This window comes from Argentina silus (genome assembly GCF_951799395.1).
Source record: "Argentina silus genome assembly, chromosome: 5".
NCBI lineage: Eukaryota > Metazoa > Chordata > Actinopteri > Argentiniformes > Argentinidae > Argentina > Argentina silus.
The window spans coordinates 4,758,474-4,776,086 of NC_139659.1; the positions used below are offsets into that span (position 1 = coordinate 4,758,474).

The window sequence follows — 17,613 nt, forward strand, 5'->3', positions numbered from 1 at the left end:
TCTCTCTCGCTCTCTCTCTCTCTCTGTATGTTTCATTCTTTTAAAGATACAGCTATACCACAAACACCCATTACGTAGACATTTGTGAATGATGTGGGTTACTCCTTTATACAAAGTTAAGCAGATTGTGTTCCAGGGGGTCACATGATTGTAATCTAGGGCCACTGTATTGTTGATTGTGTATTGTTCTGAACTGTGCCAATGCATTACAACTTCAGCATGCTTTCGACATCCTGAGTAGATGGTGATATCATTTAACAAAATGGGTGTTAGACCTGACGTTGTCATTCAGTCAGGACAGTTACATACAATATTGAAAAAAAGATATTCTCCAAAAACCCAGAGCACGACATGCTCTTGCTGTAGCAATCGATTACACACATCGTTGACAGAGAGTCGGCTGGAACCGGGAGTGGGACCCATCCTAATAGGAAGAGCTACAGTGGCTTCGGATTCAGTATTCAGACTCCGTCACTTTTTCCACATTTTGTTGTGTTATAGACTCAATTTTAAATGGATTACATTTATTTTGTTTGCCATCAATTCACACATAATACCCCGTAATGACAAAGTGAAAACATGTTTTGTTTTTAGACATTTCTACAAATTTATTACAATTGAAATACAGAAATACCTCATGTACATAAGTATTCAGAGCCTTTCCTATGACACATTTAAAATGAGCTCAAATGCAAAAATGTTGAATTGAGTCCATCTTAATGCAAGGATAATAGTTCATGTAATTTTGGAATGAATATATTTGTTTTTATAGGGTCTCTGATTTGCATAGGAATCACACTGCGTTACTACATAAACATAGTAATTGTACAGTTTCGTTGTTTTGTATTTGAGACAAGAGACATTAAAATACAGGTTTGTACAGGAGTATGGTCACTAACTGGAACACTGACTATGAAACAGTATGGCCCCAGTGGGACATTTGAGTTGTGCTCTGTTTAATAATCCAAATCCTCTAAGTCCCCTTTGGCCTGTTCCAGTCCTTTGATTGCTCCTTGTATTTTTATTACATTGTATTATATTTTCATAATCTGCCGCACCAATCATTTTATATGTCGCGATTGTGTGTGTGTGTGTGTGTGTGTGTGTGTGTGTGTGTGTGTGTGTGTGTGTGTGTGTGTGTTGGCGATATACGACTGGACTACTGGTCATTGGGAAACCCAAGGTCTTTATGTCTTTATTCTTAGAAAATAAATACTATAACATGAATCGACTGGGATAAAGCTGATTGAGGTTTTATGTCTGCATTGCTGGACTTTCTCTGTCTGTCTGTCTGTCTGTCTGTCTGTGTGTGTGTGTGTGTGTGTGTGTGTGTGTGTGTGTGTCTGTGTGTGTGTGTATGTGTGTGTGTGTGTGTGTCTGTGTGTGTCTGTGTGTGTAAGGCACAAGGCTTTTTGAGGATCAGTGCCTAAAAAACAAAGCAACTCAAAAGATACAACAGATGCTAAGCCTGAACTCCAAACCAAACTCCAAACTCTATCCCCATCTGTGGCAGAACTGGGCTCATCAGTCACCTTCGTACACACAAAGCCTGATTGACGTCACCCTCAACTATGAGGGACTGCCAAGGAGAAGGAGGAGGAGTATCTGTGTGTGTGTGTGTGTGTGTGTGTGTGTGTGTGTGTGTGTGTGTCTGTGTTTGTGTGTGTGTGTGTGTGTGTATGCGCCTTTGCGTGTATGTGTGTGCGCCTGTGTGCATGTGTGTGTGTGTGTGTGTCTGTGTTTGTGTGTGTGTGTGTGTGTATGCGCCTTTGCGTGTATGTGTGTGCGCGTGTGTGCGCCTGTGTGCGTGTGTGTGTGTGTGTGTGTGTGTGTGTGTGTGTGTGTGTGTACGCCTATGTGTGTATGTTTTGCAGCACATGGGGCACTCCAGAGGCTCGAGCGGACACTTCTTCACTGTGCTAGGTCAACATGCATCATTCCTCATGACCTTTAAGGGGATTATTCATTCAGTGATAAAGAACAACAGAAAGCCAGAAAACAACCTTGTCAGCAACCATCAAGATGGCAGCGTTTGATAGCCAAGCCTAGCACAGTAATCACATACTGTAGGACATTTTTTACAAGGTTAGGTAGAGCATTTAAAATGCATTGTTTTGCCTTCACAGGGCGTTTGGGTATGTAGGTCATCTGTGTAGGCCTAGCGTGAGTATGGCCTCTGTTGCTATGGCTGACGATTATACAGTACACCCCGATGTACACCATGATGTTCTTCTTGTCATAATGTCAATGGATAAAATCAGGTTGCTTATTTTGCTCATCATCCGTTATCATTTTGATTCAAGAGTTATTAAAAACCTAGTCAACCTCTTCTACAGCTGGAAGGCACATAATAGGCTGGCAAAGTTACAGAAGGACATTGTTAAGCTTTAAAAATAGTATGTAGCTCTCAGTTCCTCACTTGTTTAGGATTCTACCCAACAACAGAGTGACGCCAAGGGTAAGATATTCATCTGTCTAATTTCCTGCCTGTCAGCCCGCCATCTGGCTCAGAATCAACATTAAAGACAGGAAAATGGTGTCATGTTGTCAATCACAAACCGTTGGTGTCTGCTGAATGCAGAGGGAACAACCTATTCTCTAAGGACACTAGCACACATTTGAGTCTGCGATTTGAAAATGAGATGCATCCATCACTGTATTAAGTTTCTGTGTAGCAGTTTGTCATGTTTTCGTGCAATGACTTAAGCGACTTTTCCACTTCTTTAGATACAGTATGACCCCTATTCTAAAGGACAGGGCAATAAGACTTGATGTAATCTGCCAATGCAGTCCAACCCCCCAGACTTTCTACTCAGAGTTTGCTAAGTGAGCCAGCATAGACTCAACGAAATTCGCTTGAGCTTGATGCCAAGAGTTTTTTTGTTTTTTTTCCCTTCTTCTTAATCTCCTTTGCTGAGTAGCAGCATCTCATCTGGCTCAAAGGAATTTCATCTGGCTTCTTGGAACCATGTGTGAAAGTACTTTTGAGCCCTGACCGTCAAACCGCAATGAGGAAAGGCGATCAAAAAGAGGGGGGGGAATGTCATCTCTTCTTCCAGAGAGCACTCTCTCTTTTATTTTTTTTAGAAAACGAAGAGCACCTCCTCATATTTTACTATTCTAATTATCCTTTTTTTTTTTTTTTTATCCATTATCCAGTTTGGGCTGGAAAGGGAGAGTGCAGAGGCATTTATATGGGAGGTGTTATTCTACAGCAGAGGACTAGGACACGGAAGGATCTTTGAAGTAGAAAGTCCATTAGTGTTCCAGCTCTTTTAAAAAGGAAATAAAGCCTTTAAAGGTCCTCAAACGAAACCCGGTCTTAGAAGCCGGTCTGTGGGAGACGTGATGGGTGGAGCTATAAGGAGCTATAAAAGAAGTGCTTATAAAACTGCTGTTAGGAGAAACTTTAGAAGAGTATTCTTGTAGCTTTGGCCCAATTACACCGCACTTAACTGAGAAGCCTGGTGTAGTGTGGTGTGGAACATGTATGTGCTGAGCAGCATGTTGTTGTGTTGAGTGCTGGTTGGTGTGACACATGCATAGGAATCATATATGTATGCACTGCTCAAGCAATCACATGAAAGTAAATGTCTTAATAGGCACTTTATTATACGTAACTACCGGTATGGGGTACAGTATGTCGTTTTTTTACCATCATATAATCAGTGATGTTGTTCATGGTGGGTGGTTGCTTGAAAGTGTATTTCACAAATTATTTGTACAAATAAGGCTTTGAAATGGATGTGTGATTGTTTGGAATTATGTTTGTGCATCTCAAGTTATGATTTCAATCTCCACCCACCTCTTACACACGCGCATGCACACACACACACACACACACATACACACACACACACACACAATCTTCCACCACAGGTGTTCCCCCCCCCCACGGTTCCTCTCATCTGTGTCCTGATCCTATTGCAGGTGACGGAGACACGTACGGGCCCCCTGGGATGCAGCAGCTATGATAACCTGGACTCGGTCAGCTCCGTCCTCCTCCAGAGCCCAGAGAGCAAGCTCCACCTGCAAGGTAAACACACCATCACCTAACCAATCACCTGCAAGGTTAACACACCATCACCTAACCAATCACCTGCAAGGTTAACACACCATCACCTAACCAATCACCTGCAAGGTTAACACACCATCACCTAACCAATCACCTGCAAGGTAAACACACCATCACCTAACCAATCACCTGCAAGGTTAACACACCAAACAAATCACCATGGGGATGCTTACATGGTATTAGGCGTCAAGACTATTCCTAGTCTACTCATGGAATGAGAGAGAATTTAAATTCACAAGTTCTGGATTCCTTGTCCATCAACTTTAACTCCAGGTTTTAACACCAACTCTCTTCTTCCTTAGATAGGGAAGATCTGACTCGTCTTGATCAAAACCCAGGCTTGCATGTGGGACCATAGCATGAACAAGCTCTCAAGCTCAACAAAGAGTATTGAGCCTCTTGAACTAGCGCTCCATATAGAGGTTTGATGTATTATGTATTGTCAGAATGAGAAAGGACTGTTAGCGCTGCTGTACGATGGGCAGTGCTAATCACACCTGGTCTTGGATGGAAACACTGTGTTTGGGCTTTTTTTCAAAGACCAACACACCTGATCAGCCGATCAAGGCCTAAATAATTAGATGACTTCTTATGTTGTTTTAAAGACGATAGTGGTGAAAACAACAGATTTTGAATTACTGTATTGGGTCACAAAGATGAAAAAACAGACAAAAGTAACCGTATTCCTCTTAAAGGTACTCGTTCAAGCCAACCGCTACTCAAATGGTATGAGAGACGCTTCATATGAGGACTCTATCATCTTCAACAGTACTATTACCTCCATTAAAACATCCCATGAGGAAAGTGATGAAAGCCACTGCAAGAAAATTGTCAAGATTTAAAGTGTGCCATCACTCTCTAATTTATCCCGTTTACCTTTACTTTAAACATGAGCGATGTAGAGCTCTTTTCAACTATGTACGCGTCTGTCTGCATGTCTCCCCAACCCAAGGGGATAATTACTGCTCATTTGCATTCAGAGAATAACTATGTATGTCATAAACACTTCTAAGTCTGCTCTGCCACCCTCTCAAAGGAATCTATAGTGGTTCTTAAACAGGTTCAATCCTATGCATCTGCTGCGTTGGCCTATGTGCTTTGAATGACATTGTTTTGTCATCCAATTGATATGTGACAGCCAGAATATCTTCCATCTTGATAATATACCTGAGAGAAAGAGATGTGTTTTTTATTGATTTGTTTAATCTGAGCTTGGTGTTTGATGCAGGGGGTGTTTTGAAGGCTATTGTTTTCACATTAAGCCTGAAGCAGGTGGGTTTTATAAAGTACCAATACAGCTAAGATGTACCCTCTTCAGCAGCAATTATCATCTCTGGATATAATTGGAGAGGTTTTGTCATCAAACTGATGCTTCAATATGCTCACCATCGCATATTGCTTCACAAGTGATAACACTTCATTGTAATTCCTGAGTCACTGGCATCTCTTTAGTTCTCAGAGAGTGTCTAATTCATAATCATACACTTTTGATATGTATATAATGATATGTGACCGTTTGATTCAGCTGATAATTGTGTCTACTGTAATTCCTGGTGAAACTTACAGGTGGACACGTGAGGTTAGGTTAGGTTACAGGATAGCAGAAGGATAGCAGATCATACACACCATATTACCTTGTGTTTTAAAGTGTTTCATCTTTACAATTAAAGAACTGATGTCTGTATTTATGCTGTTCAACCCTAGAAAGTGCACTAAAGAGTCCTCCTTTACTCCCTCTGTACTAGTGTACTACTGCCTCCTGACCCTGCTTGATACCATGAAGTGTACCATGTGGCTGTGAGGCAGAATGCCCTTCATGCATGTCAAGACCCAGAGATGTGTGTGTGTGTGTGTGTGTGTGTGTGTGTGTGTGTGTGTGTGTGTGTGTGTGTGTGTGTGTGTGTGTGTGTGTGTGTGTGTGTGTGTGTGTGTGTGTGTGTGTGTGTGTGTGTGTGTGTGTGTGTGTGTGTGTGTGTGTGTGTGTGTCTAAAGAAACCAGTGACACCAATGGGTGGTTTGATAGAGAAATGATGAGTTGATGGTTTCAATCTCAAGGAGAGGTCCTGTTCTGTCCAGTGGCATCGTTCCAGACGTCTATATACAAGTGAATTAGCTGGAAAAGGTCACATTCAAGGAATTGCTGTTGCTATTAATAAAATTGAGTTCCAATTTATCCCTCTGTTCCACTGTGCATACACTAGGCAATAAAACTGATTAAAGCTGCAGGGGGACAAAGAAAAAATAAGAAATAGAACAACAATTCTATGATTAGGAACATTCATAAATAAAGGGAAGGGATGAAGAATCACCAGGACACTCATTTCAATTACGTTCTTTCATCCAGGGGCACTTAGAAATATATATTTCTGGAGAGTGGAGGGCTGACTGCAGGATGTTAAGATAATTGCCAGCCAATGGGGACTCTGGTCCAGCCGCTTTGAACATTCTCTTCTATCATCCCATTTGTTCCAAAAATAATTTGGCCAATACAAAAAAAAGCTACTCTGAAGGCTACCCATAGCTTTCTATCGATTTAATGCCCTAATGGATTTAACTGTTGAGCAGACACACACAGAGAGAATGTGTTTATGTCAGAAAATATAACAATACCAACTGCCTGTTGTGTTCTGTTGTGTTCTGTTCTGTTCTGATGCGATTCACCAATGACCAAAAAAATAACCCCTGTTTGGTATATTATACTGTAGTTGCAAAAGTAACCTATAATTGGCATCTTATAATTACAAAAGTAACCAAAGATTGGCCTAACAAAATGAATAACTAGGGACCTCTCTCAACTCGCAAACCATGTCTGGGTAAAATAGTTAGGGTGAATATGAGTCTACTATGAAATGCACTGTTCGTGGTACATTTAATGAACACTCCCCATGTGTCTCCATTTCAAACGCCCGCTGACCTTTTCACAGACTATTACACAGAGTGCATTTAAAATGAGAGAACACCACCTATGGCCGAAGTATGACATCATCCATCGAGCTCCCAGAAAGAGTTATTTAGACAAATAATATCCTCATTTTTAATATACTTTGTATTTAACACTACAGTAGATAACATATACAATATACTTTACACATACAGTATACACTACTATTTAGCACAGGGAGATTTAAATGTCACTTTACTGTATGTATTGCCTAGTATCTGTTAGGTACTGTACAGCGTGGCTTATTTTTTACTGTCTGTTGCACTTGAATAATTAGAAATAAAAACAGTGAAGAATAGAGGACGGGTTAAGAATAAGACATCCATTTATTCCTAAGTACCACTTCACACAGTCACGGACATGATGAAGCGAACTCAACACAAGTGGTCACACGACCAACGAACACAAGTTAACATTACGTTATATCTGACTCCAAAAGATATTTCATAGTTAATAATGATTGATAATGCTTTGCTCATCCCTGTGTGACAGTCAACCGATCATATCGGATCCTAGATTCCATTAAGAATACCCAAAATGCTACTTTACCATTCCCTCAAGTTAAGATAAATCGCGAGGAGTTTACACTCAAGCCAATACCTGAAGCCAATGACTCGACTCCAGGTGTCGTTAACGATGCATGTGAACATTAGACATGAAATGGGAGAACATGGTCACGATTATGTTGTGCTAATTTAACAGAACCTTTCTCTAGTGCACAACATCAAATTAATATATATTTAACACTATGCGTATCAAGGACAAACAAGGACACAGGCCTAACCCAAAACTCAAAGGACATCTTGCTGTCCATAAACATCATCAATACCATCCTGGCACCACCTAATCTGTCTAAACACTGTTGGACTAGAATGATTTGAAATGGAGAATCCCCTTCATGCAGCTGTCAGCCAGGCCTTCCTAGGTGTGAGAAATACACACATGAAACTGTGTGTTTTGATATACTTCTTTGGATAGTTTTGACAGTTTGTAATACTGCCTACAGCGTGTCATGTCCACTCTGCTGTGTATTGTATGTGTATACCACTAGTCTGTTGGGCTAGAAATATTACAGATGGAGAGTCCCTCTATGCAGCTGTCAGACCTCCAGGGTGAGAGAGAGTAAAAACTCTTTGGCCTACAGGCCCTGCGGGCTTGTCAAACTAGACCCCAGCTCCCCGTCCAAGGTCAGGACCGGAGGTCAGAGAGAAGCAGGAGAGATCATGTGTGTGTGTGTGTGTGTGTGTGTGTGTGTGTGTGTGTGTGTGTGTGTGTGTGTGTGTGTGTGTGTGTGTGTGCGCGCGTGTGTGTCTCAGTGTGCATGAATGCGTGTGTGTGGGTGTGTGTGTGTGTGTGTGTGTGTGTGGGTGTATGTGTGTGTATGTTGGAGGGGGGGGATCAGCGCTGGCCGCTGTATCCCAATATTGTGTTATCTCTGGGGGAAGGCTCTGCAGGAGCCCTGTCCCTGGCGCTGCGTGGGGCTAACGGGGAGTTGGAGCTGGAGACAGATCATTGTTCAGGCTCAGCATGGCACTGGGTCAGGGAGGAGGAGATGAGCCGTGCCCAGCAGACTCTCTCTCTCTCTCTCTCTCTCTCTCTCTCTCTCTCTCTCTCTCTCATTATCTTTCTTTCTTTCTTTCTTTCTTTATTTTAATGGTTTTTTTCTCTCTTACTCTCTCCCCTATCTCTCTCTCTCTCTTTCACCCCATCAATTGTGTGTCTCTCTATTCCTATCACTCTGTCCCTCCTCTCCATGGCAGTAGTGTTCTGTTGCTAGGGGACACCAGCTCAACATAGCTAATGGTGCTGGGGTTTTTGCGACCAATCATAAGATGAATCATAAGTGCAGTGCATAGACATCTTGACTTTTAAGAGGTCTCAAGTAGTAGAATCAATGCTAGAAAATTAATTCCAGCAATAGCAATGGTATATGGAGTTTTCGTATCGTTTTCTAAGTATTGTACCCTCTAAGAAGAGAAGGTTCTTCACGGAACCTTTTTGAGTTGTCACTGTGGGGGAACTTTTTGAAATGTAGGGTTCCTCGAGGAACCTTTTTGAAAAGGATCTCAGAGGAACCTTTTTTGGAGGTGTGGGTTCATTTTTTTAACCCTTTTATCTAATGTATCTATTTTAAGAAGAATATCTAATGACACACAAAACTTCCATGGTTAATTGAAGAAGATTTATTTGGCAACATGTTATTATACAAGTACTGTATACAATATAATACAATGTATAATATATCTTTTCACATTTTGTATTAACAAGAAACAATACATGCTAGACATCGCAAACCACCTTTAGAGTGTGTTGTTAAAGTTAAAATAATCAATATAGCCTATATAGTTGTGTTATATGTACTTTTTAAGCTATACTCAAATACTGAAAACTACTTTTTCATCCTGGAACTCTTCTACTAAAACACATTAGAAACCAGCACATTTTCATTATGTTGTGTGTTTTGGAGGAGGGTTCTTTGTTCCAAGTGAGGGGTAAATTTAAGTAAATTAAAACATTCATTAATTTAGCATGTTCTATATAAATGTAAATCCTAAAGACTTTCACATAAACACACTCAATGGGTTCCTGATTGAACCCCTAATTCTAAGAATGTTCCTTTTGACCAACCCTGTTGACCTGTGATGCACTATTGGAATTCATATTCATACAGAGGTTTATCATAATGTCTCAATCACACACTGGCTTTGTTTGCGACCTTCTGGCAATCCATTCATTTAAAATGGAACATTTTGTGGCCTTGAGTGCCTCTGTGATGTGTTCTCTCTCCCTCCCTTACCATGAGAATTGCCTTGAGACAAAAACACAGAAATTCTGAATGTAATGTAAAATGTCTTATGAATTGGGAGGATGTAGCCAGTGTCTCAGCATTAGTATTCAAAGCCATACTGGTTGGAGACAAGAAGCATTAATGACAAACCCACTCCATTTCCCTCCTTTTAATTAAACCTTTTAATCACCTTGTTGTTTTTCTGCTCTCCAGTTTAACTTAGTTCCCCTCTGTTCTCACCACCGTGCCTACCTAAAGGTGAGCAAAACAAAATGAAACAAAAGTCTTTATCTTGTGTTTGCGAGAAGTTAATAGTGAATCATAATGGGAACTTAAACCAAGTACACAACATACAGTAACTAGCAGTCTTATTTACTGCCTTCTTGGATCTGAACAGACATAATCATAATTGCTTTAGAGAAGCAAGCCTTAAGTTTGTTTAAACCAGCCATTACACGTAATGTAATGAACAGCAACTACTGTACATGGTACTAATGTGAGAAGAACATTTAGCTTTAGTCGTAGGCAAATTTTCTCCATTGATATTTGACTTTAACCTCCTCCTAAAGCACGACGTTTTTCAAAGAGAGATCTTTTTCTCTGGCCCTCTCGGCTCTGTGTAGGCTGGTCGAGCTGGGAGCCGCAGATAACATAGAGGAGATGATGTAACAGTCATCTTTATTCCTTCTGTTTACTCATAGATTCAGTTTAAAATGCTGCAGCAGGGTCTTACATCAAGGGAGCTACCTATCAAAGCTACCGGCCTCTTCTCTTCTCTTCTCTTCTCACAAGCGAAATTGCAGACATGTCCAAATAATGGCCAAACAGAGTGATGCCTCCATGCTTTTTTTTCCCTTTTCTTTGACAACCCTCAGAATTCAGGATTACACAGAACCACATGTTTGCATTAAACCTTGAGCATGATTTACTTAAGGCTCTACCAGACCTTGAGCGTCACTCACTTAAGGCTCTACGGGACCTTGAGGGTGACTCATTCTGGACCATACCCGAGATTTAGCTCAAAAGCATTCCAGTAAAAAAAAATGGTACAATTGCTGCGGTTCTGCTTGACACGGTGTAGGCGGAGGTTGCCTTCCCACTAAGGTCAGTGTCCACTCAGGGCTTTTCAATGGGGAAGGTTAGGATCATGGATGGGTTAGCTGTTCCTAGATCAGTGTTTGTGGTCCCCCAGGAGGTAATTATTGATCACAGTCAGAGATACAGATACATCCATCTCCCAGGATCCTTACTACAACAGTGTCGATACAGCGACCGCAGGCCCTCAGATACTGTGGCTTCTTAGCATATTGAAGGTTGGTTTTGCATCACACATACGTTCTCTTCGTAAACAGATTTCGTACAACACACACAATGTTAGTCAGGTTTATGCCATTGGACGTTTGCAATAAGTGTCTCACCGTCATCCTGGGACATGTTCAGCTGAGAAATCAGGTCTTCTTCCCGAAGCTACTGTATTTTCTACCAGTTAAGCCAAGACTTGATTTGCCTAACATTGTGTAAAATCTCTCTGATTAAACACAGTATAGACTCTCCATCTATTCTGGCCTCGCGAAATGCATAGCTCTCTAACTTCTCGTAAAGATTTTATATAATTAGTAAGTAAACACAGTTCCCTCTTTTTCCTCATCTGTTTGTTTATTTATGTCTCTTAGCTTGAACAGTGACACCCTAAGTAACCCCCAGCATATAGATTTGTTCACGGAGAAGCAGTCTTTGTGTCTCCATGGAGACCTATAAAATAAGGCACCCTATAAAGGAGAGTGAGAATTAAGTGAAGGTGGGATTTAACGTGTGGTAGTTAAACGGCCCAGTCTTTTGTCAGTTAATCATGTGATACTGCCTCATCTCCCTAGGCCGAGGACTAGAGAGAGGACTCCTGCCACCACCACTGCCACCTCCCCAGGCCATTTCCTTGGCCACAATCACCTCCGATATGGCCGCCATAAATTAGCTCCAAAACAATAGCAAAGTAATTTGCTTTTTTCTACTCCCTCGCTCCCTGCCTCTCTCTCTCTCTCTCTCTCTCTCTCTCTCTCTCTCTCTCTCTCTCTCTCTCTCTCTCTCTCTCTCTCTCTCTCTCCCCTCCCTTTCTCTTCCTCTCCTCCTTCCAAGAGCTATGAGCCTATCTTGGGAAGATTTATGAATATGTTAGAATAGCCTGAGCCAACAGTTTTCGAAGTGGTGAAATGAAAATAAATTAAACAGGCACTGTAGGCCATCCGTCTGGAGAGAGTGATGGATTAGATGCTCATCGCTGGGTCTTGATTCCTGTCTGTCTTTTAAAGACCTTGTAAATATTTGGGGAAACAAACAAACAAACAAAATCAATTAAGATGTTGTTTGATGACAGACTTGTCTGGAATTGATTGGGAACACTGAAGTGTGTTAGCAAGGAAAATGTCCTTGCATTTGTTTTAGGAAATCATTGATGCGGACAAGAGAGAGAGTAAATGTTGGATATCAGTGGGTGTGATAGGCATGAAAATACACTCTCACTATTTTATTTTTCTATTTTTCTCTTTTTCCCGCTCTCTCCCTCACTCTCTTTATCTATATGTTTTCTCTTCCTCTTTTATTATCTTTTTTCACACACACACACACACACACACACACACACACACACACACACACACACACACATACACATACATAAAAAATCATAAGACAAATTGTACAATTTGGAGAGCATGCAGTAAATTCCACTGGTTAATTCTCTGCTGTATTGAACTGCCTGTCTGTATCCTCGATGTATCTGACCTGAGGAATTATTCTCTTTTTAAAAGCACACTTGCTTTGGCCCAGGTAACAGATAATAGCGGATCATTTCCAAGATGGATGACTGCACCCTTTACCCCCCCCCCCCCCCCCCCCCCCTTTGCCCATACCTGATGAAATCTCTCCAGGTTGACCTAAGGGTCAACTCTCAATTGGAGGTGGTCACTCAGGAGTGAGTTTCCACTTGGCCAGCAGAACCATAAATCAGCTCTTTTCTCTCTTGCCAGCTTCAGGCCAACCAGGGTGTCAGCACCCATGGATCCACCCGCTGCCGTGTGCACATGCTGTATACATGCACACACACACACACACACACACACACACACACACACACACACACACACTCACACACACACACACATCTCTCTCTCTCTCTCTCTCTTTTGCTCTTTCTCTCTCTCTCTCTCTCTCACCCACTCACACTCTCTCACTCCACACATCCTTTTCTCTCACATCGATTGAGAGATTTAGTTTTTTTCCCCCCTGATTTAAGAGCCCCCTCATTTCTGACAGCTCAATATTACCCAGGCCTCACCTTTTTACTAGCACATTGTCGTCCATGGTGTCTTAAGTGCCTGTAAAAAGGCTTGATGTTTATGTCCCTCCCCGCAGCCCAAAATAGGTCTAGATTGTGTATTGATTTGCTCTTGAAACCCTTTCAACATTGTATTTGAAATACTTGGTTGGGTTTTGGCAGCCAGATAGTCAGTGTGTATTGTGGGCATAATTACAATAAGTGCATTAATTACTTAATGAAAGAAACTCAGTGTTAATATGATTATTATGGGGAGACAAATCTGGCTCATCCAATGATTGTTTCTCCACAATATGGACATTTTGAATATTGACAATTTCAGAGCAGATTTATCTGTTTATAGCTGAAATGAAATTGTCAAAGCTTGCACGTGTTAGTGTCACATTTCTTCCATCCTAACGCTCCAGGATTCTTGTAATACATGGCATATCTGCATGGGCTCAGAAAGTGTGTGTGTGTGTGTGTGTGTGTGTGTGCGTGCGTGTGTGTGTGTATGTGATATGAGCGGAAGATCCCACCAGCTGAGCTCCTGCTACCACTGCTGAGCAGGGACACATGGCTGCATACGTTTTAACACCACTGATGCACGTGACTGAGCAGCTTGCTCTCTCCAAATGAAACTCACAGGCAACAGCATGTTTCCAATTACACTGTGATAACATATCTTTGCACAGTTGATGATTAGAGCTTAGAGAGAGATCTGGAGTTGCAAAACCGTTGCAGCTACCTACTGACAGTAAATGGATACTTCCAGAGTTGCATGGATACCGGTAATACTGCAAGCACTAGCATATCAACTACAATTACAACTACTGCTACGACAAAAAGTACAAGTCGTGAAACTGCTCCGGCTAATAAATCAATAGCGTCATTGTCCCCCCTGCTGTCATTGTGATGCTTTGTTGGTACAGAGGAGAAAAAAAAGTAATCAGAGGTTTAGAATTGGCCTGACTCACCTCCTGTCTCTCTGTGGCCAGTGTTCAGCACCATTGGCAATATGTCAGCACCACGGACAGCTCATCCTGTGCTCTCCTTACACACACACACACACACACACACACACACACACACACACACACACACACACACACACACACACACACACACACACACACACACACACACACACGCACATCCCCGCCTGTTTCAATCCACCATTTGCTGCAACCTGCAATTTCGGTTTTGCCCTTTTCCATGAGGCGGTGGTTCTGAATGCCAGGGCAATTTATGTATGTAATTGTCTGCTTTTACAGTAATTAAGGCACTGCACCCTATCCCTCTGATTACTGTGAGAGAATACATATGAATTGCGTTCCTTCAGTGTACAGTAAGGGACCCTTTCATCAACGTTTTCTCTTAAGCAACCCAAGCAAAGATTGCTGGGGATTGTGAAAGGTCTGTCACATTACGTGGTTCTCTATGGATGCATTACTCAAAATGATCTTTCCTTTATATATGGAAATGAGATGCAATCCAATAGCCTGCTTGAAATATGAGGTAGGGAAATACAGCATGTACATGTCCTACAATATGTTTATTCTAAAATAAAATCGGTCATTTAATTTGAGTCTTCCAGAAACATTAAGGGGCGCCATGCATACAGAACAGAACTTGCACAACATTCTGCCTATTCATTAAAACTTTAATGAGGTTGTAGCTCAAACAAAATCATCGACCCTACCAGTCCTGTTTTACAACGGAAGAAGGCTGATAGCTTATAGAGGGCTGACAACACTGTAGCTAATCTCCCCGGAGTAGACATAGAATCGCTTTAGCCGTATAAATGCTAAGTAAGACACAGACAGTACCATACAAAAAAGAGCCGCACACTGAGAGACGATTCTAAGAGAGATGACTGGAGAAGGCGATATTTTCTGTCAGGGCCTGAGGTTGAACAGACACCATAAGCCAGGTCATTAAAATGCTGCCCGCTTAGAGATGCGGAGGGGAGGCGGGGAGGGGGGGGGGGGAGGGGGGATTGGTGGGGTGACTCGCTACATTACTGTAGCTTCTATGGAAGACTCACACACACACACACACACACACACACACACACACACACACACACACACACACAGACACACACACACACACACAGACACACACACACACACACACACACACACACACACAGACACACACACCACACACACACACACACACACACTCTTTGATTGCGAGGGACAAGGGGCAGGCCTGAGATGAGGAGAAAGAGGCGGATTTCCAGTTTAGAGGTCTTCATGTTTTATATGCCGGCCGTAATGGGAGCCTGAGCTTCCAGTGTAATTTAATGCCCCCCATTCAAGTAATGCACTTTATTGCACCAGTGGATTAAGTAATGATTATTTTGTGAATTTGCGGGCACACAATGGTCAATTAATCTTTGATGAAACTGTAGCTTATGAGGCGGTGTGTGGTATCACACACACACACACACACACACACACACACACACACACACACACACAGCGAACAACGACGTGCATTGCCAAGGCATTCAAAAGGCTTGACTGGTCGCGGCCGGCGCTTCACCAATCCATCACTGCGTAAAAACAGAAGTATGCCAGAGCGAGCTGTAGTGAGACAGCAAAGTCACAGGCACTAGACTCCTTAAGCATTCAATTCCTTCAGAATTCACAGGACTATTTCAGCATTCACAGGACTCCTCAGCATTCACATGGCTCTTTCAGCATTCACATGGCTCTTTCAGCATTCACACGACTCCTTGAACATCACAGGACTATGTCAGCCTTCACAGGGCTTTTTTAAACATTCACAGTACTCGATCAGCATTCACAGGACTCCTTTAGCATTCACAAGCCTACTTTAACATTCACAGGACTGTTTAAGCATTCACAGGACTGTTTATCAGCATTCCTGGAAGTCTTCAAGCCCTGCATAGTGGATGAGACCTGAGGGAAATGCCTTGCCTCAGCCTATGATGTAAGCAATCAGATTATGGAGGTGCTATTTATTGAGGCCTAGAGGGAGCAAGGCAGAGAGGTTGCTGGAAATGATCTGCACTGACAGAGCATGAAGTTGGGGGTTATCAAACGATTGCATAGGAATTCAGATATTTGCCTTCCGCTTTATTGGCTACTCTTTAGGCTGCCCGGCCTCTCTCACGGGAAGGCCATGATTGACAATATGGTCAATAATTGTGGCACGAATTTCATCTGAAACCGTAGCTCTTTGTATTCACCTTTGAGGTACACCTCCACCTCCATGCATCCCCCTTCCTCTATGGGCTCTTCTACCTCTTCTTTGTCCTCGCCTTCTGCCTCTCACTGGGTCCATTCTTGTTAATAGCAACTCAGAGGTGACCTCAGAGGTGACCAATTGTGCCAAAACATTTTGCACATGTCCAGAAGAGGTTCAAGGGGGTAGTTTGTATCAGCTGTGATCAAATGTTTTCATTTAGTTTGACGTGATTTACTCAACTGAGTTTTGCGTCTTTTGAGGAGAGTTGTGTTTACTGTTTTGCAAAAATGTGCTTATCATTTGCAAGTCACTTACTGTTTTGCAAAAAAAGAATACTGTTGTGCTCATTAGGTTATGATGGAGATCAAGTGGACCCCAATTTCATTAAAAGTGTCTTAGCAATCGTGAAAAACTAATCTCTCTGATGTGCTGGCCCTCCTTTCCTGCATCTAATGGTTTGCAGTGCTGCTGAAAAAAAATGTATTACCCCCATTTAAGCCATAAACACGAAGCCTAATCATTCTCAATGTTTCAAGGTTGTATTGCCATGAGCCCGGAAAGAACTGAGATAATCATAAAGATGAATCATTTTGACTGAAACTAGATTCCCCATCACATCTTTCTTCGTGGCACCCGAGTGGGAGCTAAAAAGCTAAGCATGGCTCCTAACACATGTTGATGGAATTGTTTTATCGCACTTCTTGAACTCCATTTCGTAGGAGGACAGGCCAACAGATTACACATATTAGAGATTGCACGTCACCATGGGAATACGAGAGAGAGAGAGAGAGAGAGAGAGAGAGATGGAAAGAGGATAGAAGGAGGCAGTCCTCTACCTCTGATTGTGTAGAGCAGTGACAATGTCCCTGTCCTCCCAGTCCCAGTCTCTCTGCAGTAATGTTGTAATATCTGAAGTAGAATAAGGGCTCCGAACAGGGGAGCAGAGCGGAGGAGAGGAGAGAGAGAGAGAGAACAGGGGAGCAGAGCGGAGGAGAGGAGAGAGAGAGAGAACAGGGGGGCAGAGCGGAGGAGAGGAGAGGAGAGAGAGAGAGAGAACAGGGGGCAGAGCACTTCAGTGTTATTGTGCTCTCGGCCGCTGGCACTGGCTCTGTCAGCGAGCGGCGTCCATCCGTGAACTCGCCATCTGGATTCTCCAACAAATCACATTAAAGTTTCAGGCCCAGGAATACATCAAGCTAAATGAATATTGGCTCCGGGGGCCTGCAGACAGGCCTGATGGAGAAAAAGACCTTAGCAATCCAAGTCTTTTGTGGTCA

The 17,613-nt window shown here is 42.3% G+C and overlaps 1 protein-coding gene across 1 annotated transcript in view; it reads left to right on the plus strand.

The window, feature by feature from the left end:
- brinp1 (bone morphogenetic protein/retinoic acid inducible neural-specific 1) overlaps nt 1–17,613 on the plus strand; it is a gene marked incomplete at both ends in the record, with an annotated part of 59,397 nt that overhangs the window by 29,564 nt on the left and 12,220 nt on the right. The window contains 1 exon segment of the mRNA XM_083669821.1: nt 3,931–4,036. Within this exon segment, the coding sequence (XP_083525947.1) occupies nt 3,931–4,036 (106 nt within the window).